At 34.6% G+C, this 26,200-nt stretch overlaps 1 protein-coding gene across 1 annotated transcript in view; it reads left to right on the top strand.

Annotated features, from left to right (window-relative positions):
- The window catches only part of Gld (Glucose dehydrogenase), a 43,053-nt gene extending 17,469 nt beyond the window's left edge, over window positions 1-25,584 (top strand). Inside the window, exons 3-12 of the mRNA XM_077432413.1 lie at window positions 14,735-14,878; window positions 17,358-17,478; window positions 19,727-19,872; window positions 20,098-20,356; window positions 21,637-21,898; window positions 21,976-22,211; window positions 22,290-22,533; window positions 22,616-22,880; window positions 23,916-24,056; window positions 25,474-25,584. Coding sequence (XP_077288539.1) covers window positions 14,735-14,878; window positions 17,358-17,478; window positions 19,727-19,872; window positions 20,098-20,356; window positions 21,637-21,898; window positions 21,976-22,211; window positions 22,290-22,533; window positions 22,616-22,880; window positions 23,916-24,056; window positions 25,474-25,584 — 1,929 coding nt within the window. The remainder of the gene's footprint in view (window positions 1-14,734; window positions 14,879-17,357; window positions 17,479-19,726; window positions 19,873-20,097; window positions 20,357-21,636; window positions 21,899-21,975; window positions 22,212-22,289; window positions 22,534-22,615; window positions 22,881-23,915; window positions 24,057-25,473) is intronic.
- Window positions 25,585-26,200: the final 616 nt, after the last annotated feature.

The raw sequence follows: 26,200 nt of genomic DNA, 5'->3' as shown, positions 1-26,200 counted from the left end.
ATATCTATTTATAAAAAACATTATAATATCTATTATGCAAAAATGACAATCGCTGATGTGTATCTTTTTAATGGCGAGACAAAATTTGTTCACAGGAAAAATAGCGCATATAACAATCATAATGCAAGCGACAATGCACATTCGGTTTTTTTGTGTTTTTAAATTTTGCGAAACGCACAATTTTCTAAAATTCGCCAGTCCCGAAATTTGCACTTTTGATCGAAAGATTAAATTATTGTCAAAAAAAAATGTTTTCGACTCCTGAATGGATAACTCCTACCCAATAATTTATCATACTTTTGACGTTATCGAAGATGCGTTTGACAGTCATGCTTTAAGCATGTAAAGCTTCTATAATACATCCACTATCCCCCGACTATAGCGCGACAGACAAAAACACCCCGACTTAACCGCCCGGACATAACCGCGAGGTGACAAAACTGCGAGAGATATAACCATGCGACGAAAAAAACCGCGCCAGAATATATGAAAAAAATAAAATATAAATTTCAACTTCGATTTCAATTTTGTATTTCCACATTAGGCAACGCATCGGGCCTTGTCCTAAAATCTTTCTTTGAAGGAAAAGTTACCCCCAATTTACATACCCAGCAGCATGAATCGGTGGTTACGTTGATACTGAGTACCGAAAGGTCGCCGGGTTCGATGCCGTGAGCTGACCTCGATTGAAAAGATTTTAATCTTAATGCTGTTTGTCAGATTTGGATATTTGCGACTCCAAGTTGATAGTTTCCTATCAGAGTTTTCCAATTTATCTGATTTCATTGTTGTAGCGGTTCCTCCATCAAATTAGCAAAAACCACCTTACCCACTATGTCACCACTATTTGAATATGGTTTCAACTTTATTATCTATAACATAGATGTCTCACTAATTTTCTTATATATAGTATTTGTATTATGCGTATGTACAATATGTCTGGTCACAGTGACGTGTTAGAGTATTCTGTAATGTCACTGTGACTAATATGTAAATAAATAAAAATAATACAATAAGCTTATTGTAAATCATATTAACAATTAGATACAACATAACTTCTTATTGAATACTTATCTCGCAGATAAAATTCAGTGAAGAGATATACTTTTAGCAGTGAAATGTCAGATCTGACATATTTGGCCAAAAATCAATTTATATCGTGTATTATCCTACAAGAAGCTACACGCCAAATTTGAAATTTATATAAACATATGAGAGTTAAAACTATAAATATTTATATATTAGAGATAACGAGAACCAATAGAGCAAATTTTATAAAATATAGAGTGAATTATAGGTTTTTAAACAATTAAAATCTGATATGGCCATATCACGGTGAAAAGGTTGAAGATAGATTATAGTAGCTTACCGTCACCGTCATAGAAGTAACCGTACCCAAAATTGTGGATATTTGATACGCATTGTATACGATATTTTATCTCCAACGTAATGGCAGACGATACATAAACGTATATTGATGACCAAAATAAGCAATATGGCAAAGTATGAAAACGATCGGATAAGAGATATAAAAAATTACCACTAACACGAAAACCATGTGAACTGTATAAGAGGTATGTAATAAAATATGTATGTTTGTTCATACATATGTACAAGGCGTTTTTCGAAATCGAAGTCAATTTTGATATTTTAATGTTGTCATATATTCTGGCGCGGTTTTGTCGCTGAGCGCTCTTTGCTGGGGCGGTTTTGTCTATGTTGAGTTTTGTCGCCTCGCGGTAATTTCGAGATGATTATGTCGTGGCGCTTTTGTACCGAGTGGCTTTGACTGGACACCATTAAAACCACCTCCGCGACTAGGAGAGATCCAACCTAGGTTCGATTGAATCTTCTTCCCGAAGTTGGAAGCTCTCCAGCTACAAAATCATTATTGAAACTGTATATATATAGCGATATATCGGCAACCAAAGGGTTAAGGGAATTAATAAATCTTTATTGACGCACGATTCGTGATATGTCAAGTTGTCAAATGTCACTTTGACGCATACATATGTCACGGCCCTATTATTACTATTTATGTTTTTTACCTTTTCATAATCGCGTATTATCGCACGTGAGATTTTAATTGCAGGTGTGCGATTGATTCTCGAATGTTCCCATAACGCATGCGAAAACAATACGGCAACCTGAATTACTATCGGACATAAGCGCATACTTCAATCGTTTTATCAACTGTCATAATTTTATAACACTCACCCGTGAGAACTGACTCGGTTGCAAAATAGCGCTATTTTAACGCGTTCGTTTGCTTTTTTGGCAAAAATAAACTGGTGGCAACATACAGGGCAATTAGTGTTTTCTGAAAATGCCAAACTTCCTTGTGTACCAGCAAAACCTACATATCTATAGTTTTTGTGGTACGATAACTTAGACCGTAGACAGTTTTTGAAAAAGGTCGAAGCTCTTTAATATTTTTCTTTCCAATTTTTATCCATTCGTACATATTTTAATTATAAAAATTAAATTTACTGAACATGTACATAAAAATGTACATATGTACATATATATTCACGTACATACATACATGTATGGGTTCAGTGATTATGAAATTGATCATGGAATATCTGGCACTTGAAAATTCCATCATACTAACGTGATAAAAAGTACGTCTTGTTTCATCGTCTTTTTTCGCCGTTACATAAACAGTTATTGAATCCAGATCAACTATCTTCTGGTAGAATTTCCCAATTTATCCTACTTAATTATTGCTGTCGAGGGATCTGAAAAAATCGGAATCGCCTCCCTCTATCTAAAATTCGGCTAGTCCAAATTGTTTGGTTATTGCAAGCATACATTTGTACATATATACATCTATGCATGCTTGCGGTTCGTAATCAATATATGTATACCTACATTCATCATCATCAACATCATATGCAGCCACTTATCATTCACTGTTGAATGAAGGCCTCTCCAACACGCTTCCACTCGTCTCTGTTTTGCGCTACTCTCATCCATCTCACCTCACACATTTTCCTAATTTCTTCTACCCATCTTCCTTGCTAAAAGTGCTACTTTTTTTGTCCACCTTTCGTCTATTCTTCTAGTCACGTTGCCTAACCATTGCCATTTCAATCTCTTTACTCTATATCCACTATATCCACTACCCTTATCATTCTTCTCACCCACATATTCCACTTCCTCGTTATGCCGAGCATACTACGTTCCATACTTCTTTGAGTGCATTGGACTTTGTTTAGCATTTTGGCGTTCAATGTCCAATGTTCAAACGCATACGTCATCACTGGCAAAACACATTGACCGAAGATCTTTTTCATCAGGCAGAGTGGCATTTTTGATTTAAAAACTACATTCATTCGACCAAATGCACTCCATCATAATTTCATACGTCTCTTTATTTCTTCTTCTTTACTACCGGACATGTCTTTTATTTGACCTAAATATAAAAAATTATTTACTACTTCGACTATTTTACGAGTATCATCTAATGAAATGCTATCAGGCAGGCAATAACTATTGAACATTAGTTTGGTTCTTATCTACGTTCATTTTTACAAACCTCCTTTATTTATCCTGCTTTCCTACTTTCCCTGTCCAGCTGTGCTAGTCTGTTAAGTACATAGGTCAGCTAGATCACGAGCTATTAAAACTATATCGTCTGCGGACCGAAGAGGCGACCGTTAATTCTATGTACATAACTCCTGCTGTATCCTATTCCAGGTTCCTGAAACATAGCGATGATGTATCCTTGAAACCTACATTGTATAGGTATACATATGTACACAGTTAGCAACATTCTCGATTTAGGGTGACCTGTCTTGACACTATAACATATCCACAAACAAACATGCAAAGCACCTACTCCTCCTTATAATACGATTTCGATTCTACCTACTGATTTGGGGGTGTGTGGAGTCGTACGGTTTCTGTATCCCCGGACTTTTTCAATTCCCGGGACACGGGTTAGAACCCGGGATCGTTCCCGGGATTGCCGGGATCCCGGGACATTTTTTTTCAATTTAATATATTCTTTATTAACCCTTTGAAACATAGCGTTATCAAAAATGGCCCATTTTTTATATTTTGCTACATGGTGGGATGTAATTTATACCACTTAAACTAAAACTATTTGAAGCATTATATTATGTCCCTCTAACTAACAAAAAAAACTTTTTTTTTCTGTGCAACGCGCATTTTTTTTGTTTCAAATCTGGTGCCACAAAGGGTTAGTAAAAAAAATATTTATTTACAAAATATAAAAAAGTTAACAATACATAATATATCTATTAACTGGAAAAAATTTAATTATAAATGTAAACTTATTTAAAGTACATAGCTTCTTAAGAATACTAAAATATTTAAATGAGAATCCGAAAGCCTATTTCTAGATTTGGTGCAAAAATTTCTAGCAATGGAAGAAACTCTTTCAGTTTCGGTCGAAGTTGAGATTATTTTACGATTATATGTGTATTTGATTTATTATATCTCTTCGTGCAGTCTTGAAAATGTTGTATATTTTCAATATTTTTATAAATCCAATTCCCGGGATTCGAGATAAGAATTCCCGGGACACGGGACAACAAAAATTCCGTGAATTCCCGGGAATGTTTGTCCCGGGCCGACCCGGGTCAGAAACCCTAGTGGAGTGGGAAACCCAGTTCAATGCTACATACGTAACGTACATTCATACATACATAGTTCCATTGGGCCAAACAACTTGCTACGGTTGAGACATTGACTTCCACGAGCTCGATGGTTCTCGGTCATTTTTGATCAAATTAATAATTGCGAGCGATTTAATCAGTAACTGGCCTTTATGATATAAATACTAATACACGTTATTGCATACTGGCGCGTAACGAAATCGCCGTTGAACTATTGTTCCGAAAACGTTCTGAATGACTTTCGTTCTCCTTCTGCAAACTCGACCCCATTCTCATGAACACTTTTCAAACCATCACGCACCACTCGTACGAAAAAAATATTACAATTTTCCGGCGTAAGATACCCACACTTATCGACAGTGCTAGTGTATCTTACGCAATCATTTTACTGATAATGGATAATTGCATACATAGAGGTGTGGAATGTTCCAGAAATGAACCATTCAATTACTTTTTTGACTGCTATTTGAATCATTCCTGTTAATTCAAAATCATATAACAACCCTTGTTGTTCTGTACCATGTACATATTTTACTAGTATCGCACCCGATGAAATATCATCGCATGGCTATGGCATATTAAGTTAATAAATAAAAAATAATTAAAAGTAATGTGTCGGTGCTGTGTTCGATCCGCACGCAAATATTTTTGATTTAATATTCATATTTAATATGAAAAAAAAGGTAAAAATTAACTACCTACCAACAAATAAGCAATATAAAACACCAATAGAAAAAATTATTATTAATTAAATAAATTTTCAATAGATGGCGGTAAATGCTCAGAGACTAATTTTCCTAGAAAAAATATGAGTAGCAAACAGTATATATAGAAGTTTTTTGTTGATCTGTTACTACATTAGCCTAGAGAAAATATTGGTAGCAAACAGAATATATAGAAGTTTTTTTTCTTTTGTTATTATATTCATACGTTTTGTTGACTACTTTATTCGTGTTTTACGGTGAGCGTTATCTTACACAGACACACAGAATAGCGATATATATGTATATGATTATTTCATTATTATTTTTATTTATTTACATATTTGCCAATGACCAGACATATAAGCATAATATAAATACTATATATAAGAATACGGACATTTAAGCATAATACAAATACTATATATATAAGAATAGAGACATTTAAGCATAATACAAATACTATATATAAGAACTAGTGACACATCTATATTACAGATAATACATTTTTGAAAATCATATTCAAAGAGTGGTGACACAGGATGGTTTTTGCCAATTTGATAGAGGAACTGCTTCAAAAATGAAATCATATAAATTGGCAAACTCTGGTAGGAAACAATTGACTTGGAATAACAAATATCTGACCAACAGCATTTAAAAGTATATTCAGAATAAATTATTTTCGAGGTCAGCTCACAGGATCGAACCAGTGACCTCGCGGTGCTTAGTATCAACGCTACCACCAAGCCACGCTGCTGGCTTAAATGTAAAATGATATAATACATCCTGTAAATGCATAAATAAAATCAATACCAATTATTGTTACGTGTATTATATTGCTCGTTATGTCTACACATGTCACACTTTTTGTATTAACTGATAATTGAGCGGTTAGAAAGTAAATAACCGTATTTTACCGTCGAAACCGGACGTTGATAATGGTTTGTTTACATCGAACAACAACGTATGAAAACTAAGAGTTTTTCCAATCTAAAATTAAATTTTTTCAAATGGCAATTTCTGTTTGATGAGCTATTAATTGCAGTCGGTCTGTAAATATTTTTGTTAAATTATACGATTACACCGTTAAATTAAAAGATTAAACCGTTTACCTGTTTTCGCAATAGCACATTATATAATATATCAAATTACAAGCAAACTGTCAAAATAAACTGACAATTGAATAAAAATACTAATCAATCGATATATGTACTATAACTATATATAATCATTTATTATTATTACTGACCGTTCATTTTATTTACTAAGCATTTAAAATCACAACTGATCGATGTAATTTTAAGTTACTAGCCAAGTAAATGCGGAACTGTTTGAATTGGAATAGATTTTACTTTCCATATACTTTTTGATCTAAATTATTCAATTTTATAGTTATTAAACTAATGAAATATGCTCTGCAGTAATTTCCAACTACCATATAAAATAAATTATATTGAGCTCACTTTTCAATCTTAATTAATAAATTTTATAGCAAATTTATGAGCGAAATATACTCTGCAGTGATTGTCAATTGCCTTCGAAAATAAATAAAAATCAAATAATCAATAGAAACTCAAAATATTTTGGTTCATAATTTAGTCGGAATAAATTTAAAAGTATTCATATTTCATGACTATCTTCAATGTTCATCATTTCCAAACATTTTCAGCATTATACTCATCTTTCTTCTAGTTATAAAAATTGCATAAATATAACTGGCATATAACCGGCCGCATTATGAAATACTAATAGCTATGACAGCATTTTCGATACAAATTGAGCGTAAATATATGGAAACTTGCACAAGACAAAAGTTCTACTTCCGGTTGTCGTATTTTGTTCAATTTTTTTTATTACTTAAAATCACTATTAGTATTATACACAATAAGTATCAAAAATATTAAAATAATTTAAAAGGTCAAAATAAAATAATGAAATATTGTTTTTAAAAAAAATACTACTTCCGGTTTACGAATTCTGACCAAAACCTTATCAGCTCTAAGTTAGTACATAAAGAATACAAATATAAATTTTCAGCTTGATACGTTCAGGGGTGTGGACAGAATAGTGGGCACAACATTTTTGACCTTTCTAAGAGGTACCTACATACATAGGTGGTCGCATACAAACATACATATTCAACATCTTCGGTAAGAAAATCTTAGGCCATTGGCCACGTGTGTCATTACAGCACGTGTTCTAATGCAAACCGTCGTTATAACTGTCTGTTTACAATATTTTACAATGTGGAATCAACATAACGATCGGTCGAGAGTAAAAGCGTTTCCGAAGGAAGACGTACTAATGCTAGAAAGCGCGGCCATTGTTCTCTACAGCGCGACAATGTCAACGTACGGTCATAACTTTTGTTATAACTTTGCATTTTCAATTCAAAAACGCTAAAAAGAAATGTAGGTATATTCTTACGTATTCGCTCCTATATATGTGTCGTTTTCGCGTACGTTAAACCGGAAGAAAGTGGTTATCTTTTGCTTTCGCGATTTCGGGTGTCGAATCGGTCGTTGGGCACGATCGCACGCCATGATCGGTCATCACGAATTAATGACCAAATTCTGACGCAAATCGTGGTGAAATTTTGCATAAAACATTTCAAGAATTCTCGGAAAGCCCTATTCGATCCGATCGATGAATCTTTAATGACAACGCTGTTATGAATCGACAAATGTACAACCATCACTTCACTTCATGATAAGTGGACCAAAATGAATCACCTTACTTTAAACAAACACAACATTTAAAAATGATATTCAAAATACATTTTTTTGTAATCAAAATAATAAAAATGCTATAGTTTTTCTTAATTTAAAAAAATAAATTGTACCAATTTACGTTTAATTAAAATTAAAATGGATTGAAATTGGTACATCATTGCACTTCACACTAAAAACGAACCAAAATGAATCGCCCAATTTTAAATACTTATAACATCTAAAAAAAATAAATTAAAATGAAAAATAATCATGAACATGCTACAAGTTTTTGAATGTGGTTAATAAATTAGACTATTTACCGTTAAATTAGAAACAAAAACGTATAGAAATCAACACAGCGTACCTAATGTGATTGTTTGTTGGTTCAATATAACTAATGCAATGTTTCCGTTCTAAATTATTATAATTAAACAAAATTGTAGCTATTAATATATGTATATTTGTCATAAATTCTCAGTAGTTTTATATGTATAAAAATAAAAATAAAATTAAAACATTGTCGTAATAAAAAAATTGTTGCAATTTTAAATAAGGTAATAAATTTTGGTCCGCTTTATAGCTTATGTACATATTTATGTTTATGGCTTATCAATCGTGAACTTGGAGCCGAATGATTCAGAAATTCGGCCATGAACGTAACACTACACATATTTCTATACTAGAACGTAACATACATATATTGCATTTTTTTACTGTACCGAGCAGAGAAATGTTATAATAATAGAAGTGCCTTTACCAATGCTTTGCTTGTGTCAATAATAAGCGGGACGTCTCCATTACTACGCTTCAATGCATGGAATATAATCAGGGTCATCACATATTCACTGTAGAAATTAAAGTTTTATTTTGATATAGATTTATTTACAATTTGAATATATGGTGGTGTTGTGCGTTGGTGGCCAATCAGTTTCTTTTCTCAGTTGGCGGATTATTTTTATCCTCTTTTTTTTATTTGTCTGCCCTTGGGAAATGTTAAATTAACGTGTAATGTATAGTTTCAACAAAAATATGTATAATATAAAATGAACGATGGTTATATAAATTAAACTTAAATAATTGGTTATTAATATAATTGAATATTCGGCGCCACCAAGAGAAATGTTTTTACATTCATTTAAAAATAATTTTTACATTTCTATGGTGCCACCCCTGAAATTTTATGTAGAATGCGGGCGATCGCCATGACACTTTTAAAAACTGTTAAACTACGATTTTAATTGAATAATATGTTACCTAAATGATCAATTTACTTATAAAAATGTATCCCATGTTGTTTATTGTGTGTTTTTGAATGCATCGTGCAATTTTTAACGATGCACTTGACATCTTGCGAGTAATATAAACAAACAGAGAAGCTTTTATCGGACATATGTATGTATGTCGAGTACCAAGCATCAAATACGTCTGATGCTAAAATTATTTAGGATTGTCTGTGGACAATCCTCACTTGACAACAATAAAACGCCTAAAGCCACTTCTATTATTATAACATTTCTCGGTTCTACACATAATATAATTCATATTGAACCTGTCCAATTGCAATGTGTAATCCTTTTTTAAGAAAAAAATTAAATAGAACTAATAAACAAGATGATAGAAGTGAAGGCAAAGCCTTATATGATGCCTTATATGAGGAATGAAAAACATGTCGATTTGTTTTTCATTGTTCGCAACAAAAGGTATGCTTATCCGATATCAAAAATAAATAATTGGTTATTAATATAATTATAATTAAATATATTTATATTTATAATTATAATTTATAATTATAATTGAGTATTCGGCGCCACCAAGACAAATGTTTTTACATTTATTTAAAAATAATTTTTACATTTCTCTAGTGCCACCCCTGAAATTTTATGTAAAATGCTGGCGATCGACATGACACATGATGCCAAAATGATTTGAAAAGGTCTGTGGACATTTTTCACTTGACAATAATATGACGCTTAATAATTCTATTATTATAACATTTCTCTGTACACAACTTTCTATACTAGAACGTAACATATATTGCATTTTTTACTGCACCGAGTTCATTTCTCCGTAGGAAGTCTCGCAAAACTACCCCGAATCGGCCACGTGTAAAATTGCGCAATATATTTTTTTACGACTTGCGCCAACCGATGTCGCAATACCTCCGTCATGTCAAAATAATTATACAACGGTGATAAAAATGCGAAAAAGAAAACGCAACGCGCGTAATAATTAAACCACTTCTCTATAACGAACTATTACTTGACTCTATCTCGTTTAGTTAAATCGGCGATTGTAATCTGAGGCCACTGAGCGTTCGAAGAATGTACCAAACTGATTATTTTCAAACGATCCGACTTGGTCCACTGTTTTTCAGGTGGGTTTAAGTGCGTGTACACGTGACCTATTGTTTTTATGGCGAGTGTAAAACCTTGATCTTTCATTAGGCCAGTTAAGTAGTTCACTTTCGTTGGTTGCGAGGCCTTTTTTAAGGTACTCTCAACTCTTCTCTGTTCGTCGTTATGACATTTAAGCGATTGCCAACCATTTCTAGCTGTGTTGTTATTACTATACACAATGCAAACAGTGAAGGAGTATGTGCAAAGTATCATTATCGTTATTTATTGTTAACGACTGCTATAGGTCACATATTTACTATTGCAAATGTGTGTAGAAGTGAGCACTGATAATAGGTTGCATTTGAATACTTACTTGTTGTATATACATATTACATAAATGGACGTAAAATTAAAATAGATAAAAAATAAGAAATTATAAAAGGCACTTATAATTTTAGTATTATTTTTAATTCTCTTTCAGACTTTTAAAACAAAAGTCTATATTCATAGCATAAAAGTATGTTTTATTTATTTTATGTACATCCGTACGTCATAGCAATATATTTTATTTTATTTTATTTCAATGGAACATCTACACTCGCCTTTACAGATCGCTCCAAAGCGACGAGTGTACTAATACAATACAATACAATACAATCAATACAAGCATTTTATACAAACATCATCCACAGTGACATCTATGGAGAAATTTTATTATAGAAATTGGTGAACCTCAACACACTGAATAACTTGAGATTTGCAAGAGAGATTGGAAAGGAAATGAAAATTTACAGGAACCGTTTCAATGAAAATCAGTAAACTTGGCAAACTCTGATAGGAAACAATTGACCTGGAGGCACAAACCAAGGTCTGGCCAACAGCTACTAGTGCGAATCGAACCGTGACCACTCTGCTCGAAAGCATAATATGCTAACAACTAGTCCACGCTGCTGGTTATATCAAATACAATAGAGACATCTATAGACAGTTCAAAAAAATTAAATACACAACAAATTTGCGAATAATACATTATGTGGGTAGCATTTTTAAAAGAAACAAATTTGAGATGCTCATAGCTTAAATTTGAGAGAAACTAAGAGTTAGGATACCGATGTATTGTTAAGAGTTAGGACACCGAAAAATTGGAAAATTCTCAAGATCTTATCAGTACCGTATGTTTGACTGACTAGAACTCAAGCTCAACAGTTTTTGAACTGAAAATTGGACTTTCACCACTTTTAAATAGAATGGCTCATATCTAAAAATTATGAAAAACGGTTTTTTTTATTATTTTATAAAATTAACGCTCAATATTCAGTCAATATTGAAGTTTGATTAGGCCGATTATGTCTAATCAAAGACATTAAGTGTTGACTGATTAACGAGAATTTAAAGTCACCGTTATGCCAAAAACTCCCATACAAAGCGCGCCACGCTCACAACGAACATTTGTATGGCAGAAGGGTACCCCGACATTGATGTATAATACACTAGATCCGCCCTCACGTGTTATACTGGTCTCCCTTTTGGCGCATGCAAAATACATGGCGCATGCACAGTTTCTCTTAGTAGGTAGGTAGGTACCGCTGCGTCGTAGGGAAAAAAACCCAACTTCCCCGCTAGTTAAACCCCCCGCACCCCTCAGTTAGTGAAGACAAGATCTCCGACCAAAATCACACGTCAGGGCCCATCTATGTGTATTATACATCAATGTACCCCGACTTAAGCGCGCGGTAAAAAACCACACCGACATAACCGCGCCAACTTAAGAGCCTGACCACACTGGGTGACTTGCGGGAACTAGAAACTCCCCTAAAATACGTAACACACTCACAATGGCCTTTTGACCATGGCGGGACTGATTTTTTTTAGAAAATCTTATTATTTTAAAATCAAAACTTGTTGAGAGCTCCTTAATGTGTCTATCTGTATATTAGCCAGCAGCATAGCTCGGTCGTTAAGCTTCTGCCTAACACCGAGAGACGCCGGGTTCGATCTCATGACCTGACCTCGATTGAAAAGAATTTATCTGAGTATATATGTAGTGCTGCCGGTCAGACCTGGATATATGTGACTCCAGGTCGATCGTTTCCTATCAGAGTTTGTCAATTTTCTCTGATTTCATTGTTGAAACGGTTCCCGATTAAAAATTGGCTAAAAACCTTTCTACCTACTATGTCACCACTATTGGAGTATGATTAATGTACAATAAAATGTATGTACAATTCATAGATGTCTCGTTAATTTGCGAGTTTTCAGTGTCTCGTAATTCAGCGACTTGTATATTAAAATGGTGTATGTTACGCATTTTAAGCGTCTAATTTTAACACAAGCGAGCATTCGTGTTTATGGATGGATATCAACGTTCCCACAATCGTTTCGCAAATTGTCGTGTCTGTATTTCGAAGGGTTCGCTGATTTGCTTCCCAAGCGGATCTGCATTACTACAGGGTCATTTCGTTGCACACTAACTACATATACTGTACTTTTAAACATATGTAATATAATATAAAGCGTTTGATCTCGTTTAAAACCGTGGCAAATTGCTGTCACCTAGATGACTTTTGATATGGCCTAGATAACGTTGAATTATTATTTTTTTTACTTTGGATTTATTCAATACGTAATATAATAAAAATGACAGTTAGTCGATTGTGTGAAATCATAATTTAATTTGAAAAAAATCAGTATATAGATCGGATATTTGGCAATTCGTAAACAAAAGATCTGCAGAGCGTGGCGATCTGTAACGATATCAAAAACGAAAGTAATTATTTTATATGTACTTTATAGTAATCGTTGAGATCTGTAGCTATTGAATTGGGTCAAAAATGTTCCAAGAGGTCACAACTTAAAAAAAATTTAATATCGTCATTATCTATCTACATATATATGTATGTATGTATAAAAAATTTAATGTCTCTTTGTCTGTTTGTCTGTCTGTCTGTCTCGTATAGGCTCCTAAACCACTCAACCGATTACGATGGAACTTTCAGAATTTGTTGTATGCATGTCCGGGAAGCTTATTGTGACAAAAAACGGGAAAAAAATATTAATAATAATATGCGTAATTACCATTATACCGATGCGAAAGTTTGAAGCGCCATTGTGTAGTCAAGGAAATGTGTTCGTTGGTAACCACGTTACCAGTTGGTTTATGATGACTAGAGGTAGGATAGCCAAGGTGCCGCCCATTGTTCCATTGTTGTAAATCCTTTGTAAAAAAGGTTCGGCAAACCTTTAACAATGCATTTACAACATTTGAACAATACGCGGCACCCTCTGGGTCCGGGCTTTAATGATGACACGGCTTTGAAGAGACGTTAGTTGAGCTCCAACCATCACTTGAAACGGGAACGCAACGGGAACGGGAACGGAAACGGGAACGGAAACGGGAACGGAAACGGGAACGGGAACGGAAACGGGAACGGAAACGGGAACGGAAACGGGAACGGAAACGGGAACGGAAACGGGAACGGAAACGGGAACGGGAAAAGGAACGGGAATTGCATGCGTTATTGTGGCATTGCAACGCATGCCGGGTTCAGCTAGTATATCATATAAAATTATTATTGTAAAATTCATTGCTTAAAAAAATATTGTATTAATATATATAAAAAAAAGGACGCGATGCATGTTTGTGGGTATGTAGGTGTGTATGTGTCGGGTGCGTGGAAAATAATGGAGATTTCACAAAAACAAATTTAGAATATGTTATGCATAGGGATGTGGCGTAGCGACCGATCGTGTCGAGGAGACGCGGGGAAGCGAGGATGCGGGGCAGCAGGGAAGTGGGGGGGTGGAGCGTCTGACATGTGCTCCTGATATTGAGCGTCTGAGTTGGAACGGGTAGCGTGAGCGTCAGATGCGCGGGATCGTACACACACACACACATTCATTCATCATTTCGAACGGGTGAACGGGTAGGATCGGTGAGCGTGTAATGCGCGCACTCAATTTTTTACATTATAAATTACCTTACATTATATTTATATATAAGAAATAACTTTATCTAAATTCGTGTATCAATTCCATTCTGAAACCACCCATTGAAATCAACAGGCACAACACTAGTCATAAATAAAAACATTATATCATCAGACGCAATTAAGATCAAGCAATGAATTTGATTCACTGGTGTAGTAGACCTACGATATCTAAACGCATTTGGGTTATTTAATGCGTATCGCTTATTAGTTGACTTTTAAATAGAATTTATAGCCTTTAAATCGAAAGTTCTATCTACAACACATGCAGTATATATTGCAGTAGCATATTTTTCTATCAGCTTCTTTTTTTTTAATTAAATTGAAGTTTCATATATGTTTTTCACTTCACAGATGTCTTGCGAGTGTCCAATGAGTCAACCAGGTCCCACTTTAGCAGCTACCTGCGGTGGTGGAGCCTTCATGCTATTCATGGGACTTCTAGAAGTGTTCTTGAGAAGTCAATGCGACTTGGAAGATCCGTGTGGAAGACCAGACGTGAGTGCTACAAATTGCGCAATAAAACTCGCCGCATACAATCTCTCAATCGACTAGGATATTGCTCAAAGTCAATACAATTGCTTTGCATCGTAAAGCATCCCTCGATGAAAAGGTTAAAAAGAACTAAAATTAATAAGAGAGAGAGAGGCGTAAGGTGATGTTGCGAAATGGATAACCCAAGGTTTCGTTTCTAAAGGCTATTAGAACAATACGCTCAAAATAAACGTAATTAAGAGTAGAATCTATATGAAGAATTACAAAAATCAATTGTATTTTTTGCAAGGAAGCATACTCAGATGACGGAAGTCTCGTTCTAATGGACTATTGTTAAGTTTTCACAATACACACACACGCACGCAAAGCACATTTGTCTCAATTCTTCTAATTTTTCAAAATTCAATACCATTTCATGTCATAATCAACATCATTCACCATCCACTTCCTCACCGATTCATCTCAGTCCTGAGCACCACTCATCAATCTAACCCCACACATTTTCCATATTCGGACCACACATCTCACTTCTTTGTACTCATTTTTACACTCTCTTGGGTACCATTTCATCCATATTTCACCTATTCTTCTAACCACATTGATATTTCAATCTATTCAGTCGTTTCACTATTTCAGCTACTCTCGTCATACCTCTCAATCATTCGTTTGTTGTCTCTCCTCTTTATACTAAGCATACAAAGTTTCATTCTTGTGTAGCATTTTGGCATTCAATGCCAAAGTTTCACATCCGTACTAAACACATTGATCAAAAACTTTCTTCTTCAAACAAAGTGGTATATTTTTTTATTTAAAAACAATTCATTCGCCCTTTCTTTATTTTATCTTTTCTACTTTCAAACATGCTAATAGGATGTCCCAAATAAATAAATCTACATGTTTTAATACTTTTAGACATCCAATCTATTTATTTTACGCTTTGCATCCACAGCGTAGTGCTCTGATAGAACTATTACGTACCGGTAGATACAGAAGTCGTGGGTTCAAATCCCGTTCAAGGAAGCTGCTGGCGAGGTCTTGTGGTTATTAAAATAAACACCGATCGACTGTCTCCTTTTAAAATTTTCCAATTTGTATTGCTTAGTTGTTATGATGGATTAAATAAGGGCCCGTCACAAAACAGCACGGAACAAAATCGCTTGGACAAAACCGCGCAGGGATAAAATGGCCCAACGCGTAATATACATATATAAACAAGAAAATAAATATAAAAACAAGTAATAAACATATTAAAAACAGGTCTAATGTATAAGAAAAGTCTGAAAGAATACAGTGCTGATAAAATAAGAATCGTTTATTAATTTTGAAAGTGTACTTTTGAATTTATTCATACTTTATTGAAACTTGAATAACAAGAATAGACATATTAAATATATGTAATTATATGTCCTAGATTTAAAATAATATCGAAGGATCAGCACAAATTCAAAAGTACACTTACAAAATAAATAAACGATTCTTATTTTATCATTACTGTGTTCTATCGGATTTTTCTTATATTTTATTTTATTGTTACAAATCAATATACACTCGCCATTACAGATTTGCTCCAATGCGACGGGTGTACGTTAACGAAATACAGAATACATAAACAATCAGAAATACAGTAATACATACATATACAATCAGAATATATAGTATATAACAATTAATCAGAAATAATAATCATAGAGACATCTTTGGATTATTTTTAGATTTTTTTTGTTGTATACAATTTTTATACATATAATAAATACGAAATTATAGAGATATCTATAGATTTCAGATTAATGTGTATAATTATTACAAATTATAACACAGGCAGATTTTGTGACAACAGGATTAGATCTAATACCAATTTTCAGGAACCGTTTCACCAATGATCAGATAAAATTGGCAAACTCTGATAGAGAAACGATCGATTTGGAGTCACAAAACCCCCAAATCTAACCAGCAGTGGCGAGGACTCGAACCTTTGAACTCAGTGGTGCTAAATATATACGCTACCACTAAGCCAAACTGCAGGCTATATATGTCCATTGGACCTATTTTTAATATTTATATTACTTGTTTTTCTATTTATTTTCTTGCTTATATTTGTTTATATATGTGTTGCCCGATTTTGATGCCACACTATTTTAGTTTGCGCGATTTTGTCGCGGTTTTGTCCAAGCGACTTTGTCCCACGCGGTTTTGTCGGGACGTTTTTATCCTACCCACAGTTTCTCACAAATTCGAGTCAATAGCATCTCAAATGTGTTGAATCTTATAGATGCTTCCTACATACATACATAATATGTTATATGTCAAAAATTAGTTAATTGTCCATAGATGTCTCTATTTGTATTCTATGTACAAAAATTAATCATATGTGTCGCCTTCGGATAATTCCTGCCATGTTACATGTGATGTACATATTTATTTAAAAATAAAATAAATATTATATATATGTATGAATCTGATTTACACTGGTTTTATTTCGCAGTATCGAAGAGACATGGACAACATGTACGACTTTATCGTTGTCGGTGGAGGTTCTGCTGGAGCAGTGGTGGCTGCCAGACTGTCTGAAATACCAGAGTGGAAAGTGCTCCTCGTGGAAGCTGGTAAGTTCCAATTACATAGCATTAGGTAAATATTTCTGGATGCAAATTAGCGAGAATATTGTCGCCGTGTCGCGTTCACTTTCAAAACCGATTTACTACTGTTGAATACGCTAATTGTAAGTGTAGCATCGGTGTCGTGAGTCACGAGACTCTTTTGAACCACTTATAAACTTCCAGTTCCTTCCTTGTATGTGTAGAATGCTTTTGAAAGATTTGCACTGTAATTTTCTCCTCATGCTAAAATGAGCTTTTCCGTTCAGCTTATGTATACACCGTGGGATTTGGGATAATCTTATGGATTACCAACACATCTTTTCTATAGGTACATACATACATATGCAGATACTTAGTATAGATTGGTAGCAATTATAATATACTAGTGTTGTGCACGTTAATTTCAACTGGTGGTCTCGGAAAGGAATCGATACACGAATTAAATTAAAGTTATTTTAATTTTATTTTACATAGATATATACCAGAAAGTCTTGACAGGAAGACCCCAATGCGCCTTCCTGGACAATTAATTACAAACAATGCAGCATTTTTATTACATAAATCACTGTATTTCGGGAAGCTGTACTAGAACGCGAAATTAACAATTAACTAAATTAATTTAAGAATTAATCCATTGAGACATCTATGGATTTTAGACTTGTAATTATTTTTTACAAATTGTACATACATAATACAGAAGATTTGTGACAACAGGTAGGAAGATTTTTTTTTGCCAATTTTAAGGAGCCGTTTCAACAATGATCAGATAAAATTGGCAAACTCTGATAAGAAACGATCGACTTGGACTCATAGACACTCAAGTCTGAGCAGCTGTATAGTGGACTCGAACCCAATTATCACTTGGTGCTAAACATACACGCTACCACTGAGCCATACTGCTGGCTATATATTATGTTACATATAAATATAATTTAAGTTAATTTATAGGCACCCGCACGTATTCATAGTAAAGTTGAGTGCGCGTATTACACCCACGCTGTGTGAATGAATGAATGTGTGTGTGTGTCTTTATGGATGTATGTATGTGCACCCGCACAGCGCATCTGACGCTGACGTCACTCGTTGCTCGACCTGACGTCACTCAGCGCTCAATATCAGGAGCACATGTCAGACGCTCAACAACCTCCCACTTCCCTGCTACCCCGCTAGCCCGCTTTCCCGCGTCTCCTCCACACAATAACTCAAGCCACATCCCTATAGCGGATGCTTAAAATGCACCCATTGGTCAGAATGTATCGTCGTTACTCTAATTGGTCAAACATTCTAATCCACATGGACCACTTCACGCTGATTGGATGTGCCCCTCGTTCGCGTGTATTTATGTTTTTAAATATCTCTAGGCACCACATATATGTACTCCTGGCATTTTAAAATTTGTTTTTTTGACATCTTCATACTGGTTGACGCGTCCGCCACATACCCACAACCATACATACATACATACATCGCGTCCGTTTTTATATAATAATATATGTATATACTTTACAACGAGTGATGAAGTTCAGACATTAGTTCGATCGCTTGAGTATATAGAAATTTATGACAACACCTGAACTAATGGTAATCGTAATAAAATCTCGGCACACTTTTGCCAAATCGAGCAAATTTAATAATTAGGTAGTTCATGATTTTCCACCCAAAAAAGTCTGAATACTTCCGTCAGACTGTTTAGAAACTGCTGTGAGAAAGATTTTAGATCAAAATCGAGTAAGTATTCTTATTTATGTATGTAAGAAGGCGACTATCTTTTAAAATCGGAAAAGATTTAAAGACACTACAGAAAAAGTGTAATTCTAAATCATACCAAGCACGTACCATTTATAATACTTCGCGGAAAATCGTGAAACATAACTATGTACTTATAGTTTGTGTAATAATTTTTAGATTGTTACCGAATGATTAAGAACAACAATCGAGTCAGTATTGAAACTTTTCTTAACGAAAAAAAATTGAACCAACCGTTCAATTGTTCTCGCGATCCCACAATTTCGAAATCAATAATTATATTAATAATTGTTATAATAAGAACTTTTGAACGAGCCACTAATCTCATTGAGAATAATGGACGATCGCCATTTTTAACAAGTGTCCGATAAAGAGCTATTCAATGAGAGCTGCATAAAGGTTCTGTAATCACTTCCGCACGAAACACAATGAAAAAACTTGGACTAATATCATTCATCATGACAGATGAATATACATACATATAATAATATGCAAACTTTCGTTAAAGGTATGGATGAACCGACCGGTACTCAAGTGCCTTCAATGTTCCTCAACTTCCTGGGTTCCTCGATAGATTGGGCATACCAAACAGAACCAGAGTCGGCAGCGTGTCTTGGAGAAGAAGGCAGAAGATGCAATTGGCCAAGAGGAAAGGTAAACATCCTTGTTAACATTTAAAAACAATATTATCTCTTATACAACGGCTGCAGATTGTGCAAAGTCATTAGCGGCATCCTCAATTAGGCGTTTACTTTTGTCGTGGCTCGCTCTTAATTGCCGTCTCTGCCGTTTTCGTTATCACAAAGTCTGCATCTTCCGGTTAACCCGGTTTTCCATTTGCCCTTTTCGGATGATTATTACGTGCGTGCCGTTTTTCAGGTCCTCGGTGGCACGTCCGTAATGAACGGTATGATGTACATTCGCGGCTCTAGGAAAGATTTCGACGATTGGGCTGCTGGTGGGTCTGCCGGTTGGAGTTATGAGGAAGTGCTGCCTTATTTCTTGAAGTCTGAGGATAATCAGCAGGCTGATATTGTCGACAGAGGTTTCCATGCAGCTGGTGGACCGTTGACTGTCAATCAATTCCCGTATCATCCGCCTCTTTCCTACGCGCTTTTGAAAGCCGGTGAAGAATTAGGTGAGTTTGCTTTTTAAGGACAATCATTTTAACGATGAAAAACTAAAGCGACTTATATTTAAAGATACTTCTAATTTTCTGAAAATTAAAGCTAAGACTTGTACTGAATTCACAACAAAAATTGGTCACAAAATTTTTTTTCTTTCAAACTAAAGTTTCACTTTCAAATCTAAAAATGTTTGTCAGTTGTTTTTTATTCAAATATAAATAAATGTCTCAAATATTAACATTTGCTTGAGACACTTATGAATATTAAATACACTATTTTTAATAAAAATAATCAATAGATATCACTTGAACCAACTTTTACTATCGACATCTATGAATTTTTTTTTATAGTAGCATTTATAAATTTTAATGAATACAACTTTTTTTTTAAATCAAAAGATGTCACTTAATGAAATTCTCTAAATGATATTTAAAAATTTAAATATGTGTGTATAATTTTTAAATTATAAAGAGAATCAATAGATGTCAATAATTATTGATAAATATTGCATACAAAAATGAATAATATAAATATTTAAAAATTTTTCACAAATCATCTATGTATATTTTATCTAATGTATATGTAATTTCGAAAGAGACTTTGTAAGGTTTAATGTAAGGTTTGGGTGGCAGAATCCGTAACGTTATCGAAAAAATCTAATTTTCCATGATGACGATTTCGATTCCTTTTTCAGCTCCTGTTCCGGATTCTTTATTCAGTTTCGTGTCCGGATTCTTTTTTCAGTTCCGGATCCAGATTCCTTTTTCAGTTCCGGTTTCGCATTCCTTTTTCAGTTCCGGTTCCAGATGCCATTTTCAGTACCAGATCCGTATTCCTGTTTCAGTTTCGGAACCTAATCCTTTTTCAGTTCCTGTTCCGAATTCCTGTTTCAGTTCCAGATTCCGATTCCTTTTTCATTTCATGATACCGATTCCTGTTTCAGTTCCGGATCTGGATTCCTTTTTCAGTTCCGGATCAGATTTATTTTTTTCAGTTCCAGTTTTCTTTTATATTAAAAAAAAACATTTGTTGTGTGTATGTGTGGATTTCTGATAGGCTGTCAATAAATATTTTTTTTCGATTCAAATAAATTTAATAAAGAAAACAAATAAATGTTTTATATATTTTATATTAGCCATGTTTAAGCGTATTACAAATACCGAGCAAATCAATAGTACAAAATAATTTTGACTTTGAATAAGAAATATAGAAAAATAATATACACATATGTAATATACATATGTACATAAGAAATAATTTCCAAACTCAAAATAATCGAATTTGTTCCCAGGATACCCATCTCGAGATCTAAATGGCGAATACCACACAGGATTCGCCATAGCCCAAACTACAAACAGAAACGGCTCCAGACTTTCAACAGCCAGAGCCTTCTTGAGACCAGTTCGAACTCGTCCCAACCTTCACATAATGCTGAACACCACAGCAACCAAAGTCCTGATAAACCAGACCACAAAAATGGCATATGGCATCGAAGTGATAAATTCCTATGGAGTGAAACAAACCATACTGGCCAATAAAGAAGTGGTTCTTAGGTATTCATCAAATCACTGAAATATCTAGATACATGCATATATTGGAAATGGAATCTAACTAATCACTTTTTATCTAGCGGTGGAGCTATAAACTCTCCTCAGCTACTGCTACTTAGTGGAGTAGGACCTTCAGATGAACTGAAAAAAGTTGGAGTACAACCAGTTCATGAACTACCTGCAGTCGGACGCAATCTTCACAACCATGTAGCGTTCTTCGTCAACTTTAACATCAATGATACTAACACTGCTCCTCTGAACTGGGCAACAGCCATGGAATATTTACTTTTCAGAGATGGCCTCATGTCGGGAACGGGTAATTATAAATCTCCTCATTCGTAGTACCAATTGAAGCTTCACAATTTCTTATCGACTTTTTTATATGTATTTTCAGGCATATCTGAAGTAACAGCACTCGTCAACTCCAAATATGCTGACACCACCATCGATCATCCTGATCTTCAGTTCTTCTTCAGTGGATTTTTAGCGAACTGTGCACGCACTGGACAAGTTGGCGAACGTTTGGACAACGGCACTCGTACCATTACCATAATTCCTGCAGTTTTACATCCAAAGAGCAGAGGATACCTCACGTTGGCTTCAAGCGATCCTTTGGCTCATCCTAAAATCTTCGCAGGGTATGATCTTTATTTACTTCTAAGCCATTTTTGAAGGTTTAATTGAATCTCATACCTATATGTATGAACTTTGTACTTGTAGATATCTCACCCATCCTGACGATATCAAAGTTATGATCGATGGGATCAAATTCGCACTGCGTTTGGCCGAAACTAAAGCACTGAAGAAGTACGGATTCAAACTGGATCGTACTCCAGTTCCTGGGTGCGAAAATTTGAAGTTTGGATGTGATGATTATTGGGAATGCGCTGTGAGGAGAGCCACTGGTCCCGAAAACCATCAAGCTGGAAGTTGTAAAATGGGTGCCCCTGGAGATCCTAATACTGTTGTAAACAATTTGCTACAAGTAAGTGTATTGTTCGGTTCCGTTAAGAAGGACCATGTTCGAGCTTGTATCAGGATTGTGTTCGGAATCCAGAATGATGAAATGGAATGCTTGCTCCTCTCTTTGTCTTACATTTATTTGTAATTTAAAAGTGCACTTTCAGTGACTTCTTTCACGTGTCTTTGCTTCCGAACTGCTCAGTGATGTGAGCAGTTCGCCTAAGTGGAGTGTCTCGGTTGATCACCTCCACGTGTCTATCCGACTGTGCGTGAGCATTGCACCTTATAGAGCATTACACCGAATGGAGGGGTAAATAGGTCATAACAGCCATGAATGCAAGTCTGTCCATGTATCTTAAACACAAAAATTACAAATTGAAATGAAATACGAATGGCAAAATACACGTCCACATATACAAATAATTAACACGGGTATGACGTCAGTTCAGAACCAGTGGTACCAAATAGACCGTGCGTGAACTCATAAACTTGACTTGAAAAAAATAATTCTATCCAATTGAAGTACATACATTATGTATATACCAGCAGTATGGCTCGGTGGTTGCGTTTATGTTTAGCACCAAGAGGGTTCGATGGGGTTTGATCCCGTGCCATTATTTAATACTGTTGGTCATACTTGGATATTTGTGACTACAAGTCGATCGTTTCTTATCAGAGTTTGCCAATTTATCTGATTTTCATTGTTGAAACGGTTCCTCAAATTGGCAAAAATCATCCTACCCGCTATGTCGCAAATATCTGGATTTGATTTATGCACAATATGTAAAAATAAATGTACAAGTCTAAATTCATTTAATTAATTGTTAATTTCGTGTTCTTCAGCCTCTCGAAATACAGCAATTTATGTAATAAAAATACTGCAATGTTTGTAATTAATTCTAAATTGGGGTCTACCTGTAAGGCCTTCCTGGTATATATCTATGTAAAATAAAATAAAATAAAAATAAATAAAATATACATACATATGTATGTATATACATACATTCTGAGTCTAGATTAAGCAGCATTCTAAAAAAAAACTATTTTTTTTCATTAGGTACAAGGAATTGACAGACTACGTGTAGCAGATGCCAGTGTTATGCCTACAGTAACTTCAGGGAACACTAACGCCCCCACGATTATGATAGGCGAAAAGGCAGCAGATATGATGAAGATGCGCTGGTTGGATCCGAGCACGGTAAAGATTATTATATTAATACAATTCGAATTGGTTAGCATCAATTGGCATTGATTCTAACCGCCGAGAGGTTGCCGAGTTCGATCCCGTGGGTTGACCTCGACTTAAAATTAACTATTCCAAGTATTATATGTAGTCTTCGGCAGTGTAGCTTACTTTTTCCAGGAAAGAGGGCGTTTTGGGGCTATTTTCCAGGAAAGAGGGCAAACTACAAAGCTAGAGAGCAAAAAAAAGGTTCACTATAAAAATGAACAATGGTGCGCAGGGTCGCGCAGGGTCGCGCCGGTCTATGATTATATGTAGTACTTCTGGTCAAACATGGATATTTGTGACTCCAAATCGATCTTTTCCTATCAGAGTTTGCCAATTTATCAGATTTCAATGTTGAAACGGTTTCTCATCAAATTAGAAAAAAGCCAACCTTCCCACTATATAACCAGCGGCGTATACTAGTGTTTAGCATATTGTTGCGTAGGGGTGGGTGGAGGATCCAAATAAAAGGCCAAAGTCGCTTCACAGCATTTATTGGGTGATTAAGGAGATCCACACACTGCCAGTGATCCGTCCATAATGCCTTCATATGGCCTAATTAACTGCTTATAAAGGGCAGGTCGCTCACTACATCTTCCTCGACGCGTTTTTTTACCTATTATTATAGGCACATACGAGATAAGCAATCCCACGGTCTCCCGCTGTCAGTTCTGAGATCTCTAGGGGGAACCACTTACCGACCACTATGTCAATTCGGGGGTTTACATTGTTAGCCAACTTGCACTTAAGCCTGGAGATAATCATCAGAACCAATTAAGACGGTGGCTCCTTTTTCGCATAAGTTACAATATTATGCTTTCGAGCAGAGTGGTCATGAGTTCGAGTCCCACTAGAGTCCTACCGCTGGCCAGACCTTGGTTTGTGATCATTTCTTATCAGAGTTTGTCAATTTTTCTGATTTTCATTGAAACAATTCCTGTAATATTGGCATCTCCTTCCTGTCTTTCTTGCTAATTTCAAGTTATTCAGTGTTTTAAGGTTTGCCAATTCGATTATAATATGCTGCAAATATGTATCCATAGATGTCACTGTGAATGTTGGTATGAATTCGCATTGTATTATATAAAATGCTTATTGGTATAAGTGCGCTCGTCGCTTTGAAGCGATCTAAAAAGGCGAGTGTTCATGTTCTATGAAATAAAATAAAATAAAGTACCACCACTATTTAATTAAAATTTCATAATCATAAAAATTCATAATATATAAATTTGTTTACGTACAAATTTAATACCATAGATGTCGCTCAGGGGCAACCCGAATATGGCAGCATGGTAAAATATTTTTTTTTAAATTATGTCGCCTTTCCCAAAGTATAAATAAATAAATATTTTAAATAATGTAAAAAAAAACCAACGCTTACTTTCAGGTGCAGTATCCCGTGGAAAAGTCTGGAACCTTCTTCAATGGGATTTTCCACAACAGCGAATTTCATCCGCATCCGGCGTCCATCGTTCGACAGTGGCGGTCGTGGAAATGATTTAAAAATAATATTAAAATAAAATAAATACTTGTACATATATTATAATTGAATTTCCATAAACTGTTAGAGAGAATTAGCATGGAAAGAATTCGGTGTGCGCGCGTTCGACTATGTAAGCTAGTATTATCGTTTTTAAATACAATAGCTAGTATTTATATATAAATATGTATCTATGTACATATGTACGTCCTTTTTCGATTAGGTGCTAAATAATTGCAACGTGTGCATAATTGTATCTAATTTTTATAAAAGGTATGCACGTATTTGAAACCCACAAGTATTATGTATGTATGTAGTGTAAACGTTTCAATACCAAATAGTGATTTTTTTTCGTATCGCTTATTTAATTTAGAAATATATGTTTTTAATTGTTTATTTTTTTTATTTGTGAAACTACGTATGTAGAACAATTACATATGTATGTATCTATTATAATATGATCAAAATGAGATTTTAATGTATGTGTGTTTGAGTTTAAGTTTAGTTTAAAATGTGTGCTCGTATTATTTTAGAACAAAAATAAAATTATTTTGATAGTATTTTTCCTTTATTTATCTTCTATTCTAATTCATCATATGTAGTCATCATTCAACTCAAATCAACGCTCAATATT

The sequence above is a fragment of the Arctopsyche grandis genome, chromosome 6, assembly GCF_051622035.1.
Source record: "Arctopsyche grandis isolate Sample6627 chromosome 6, ASM5162203v2, whole genome shotgun sequence".
Taxonomy (NCBI): Eukaryota; Metazoa; Arthropoda; class Insecta; order Trichoptera; family Hydropsychidae; genus Arctopsyche; species Arctopsyche grandis.
The sequence above is the reverse complement of the archived record's forward strand: the minus strand, read 5'-3'. Positions and strand labels throughout refer to the sequence as shown.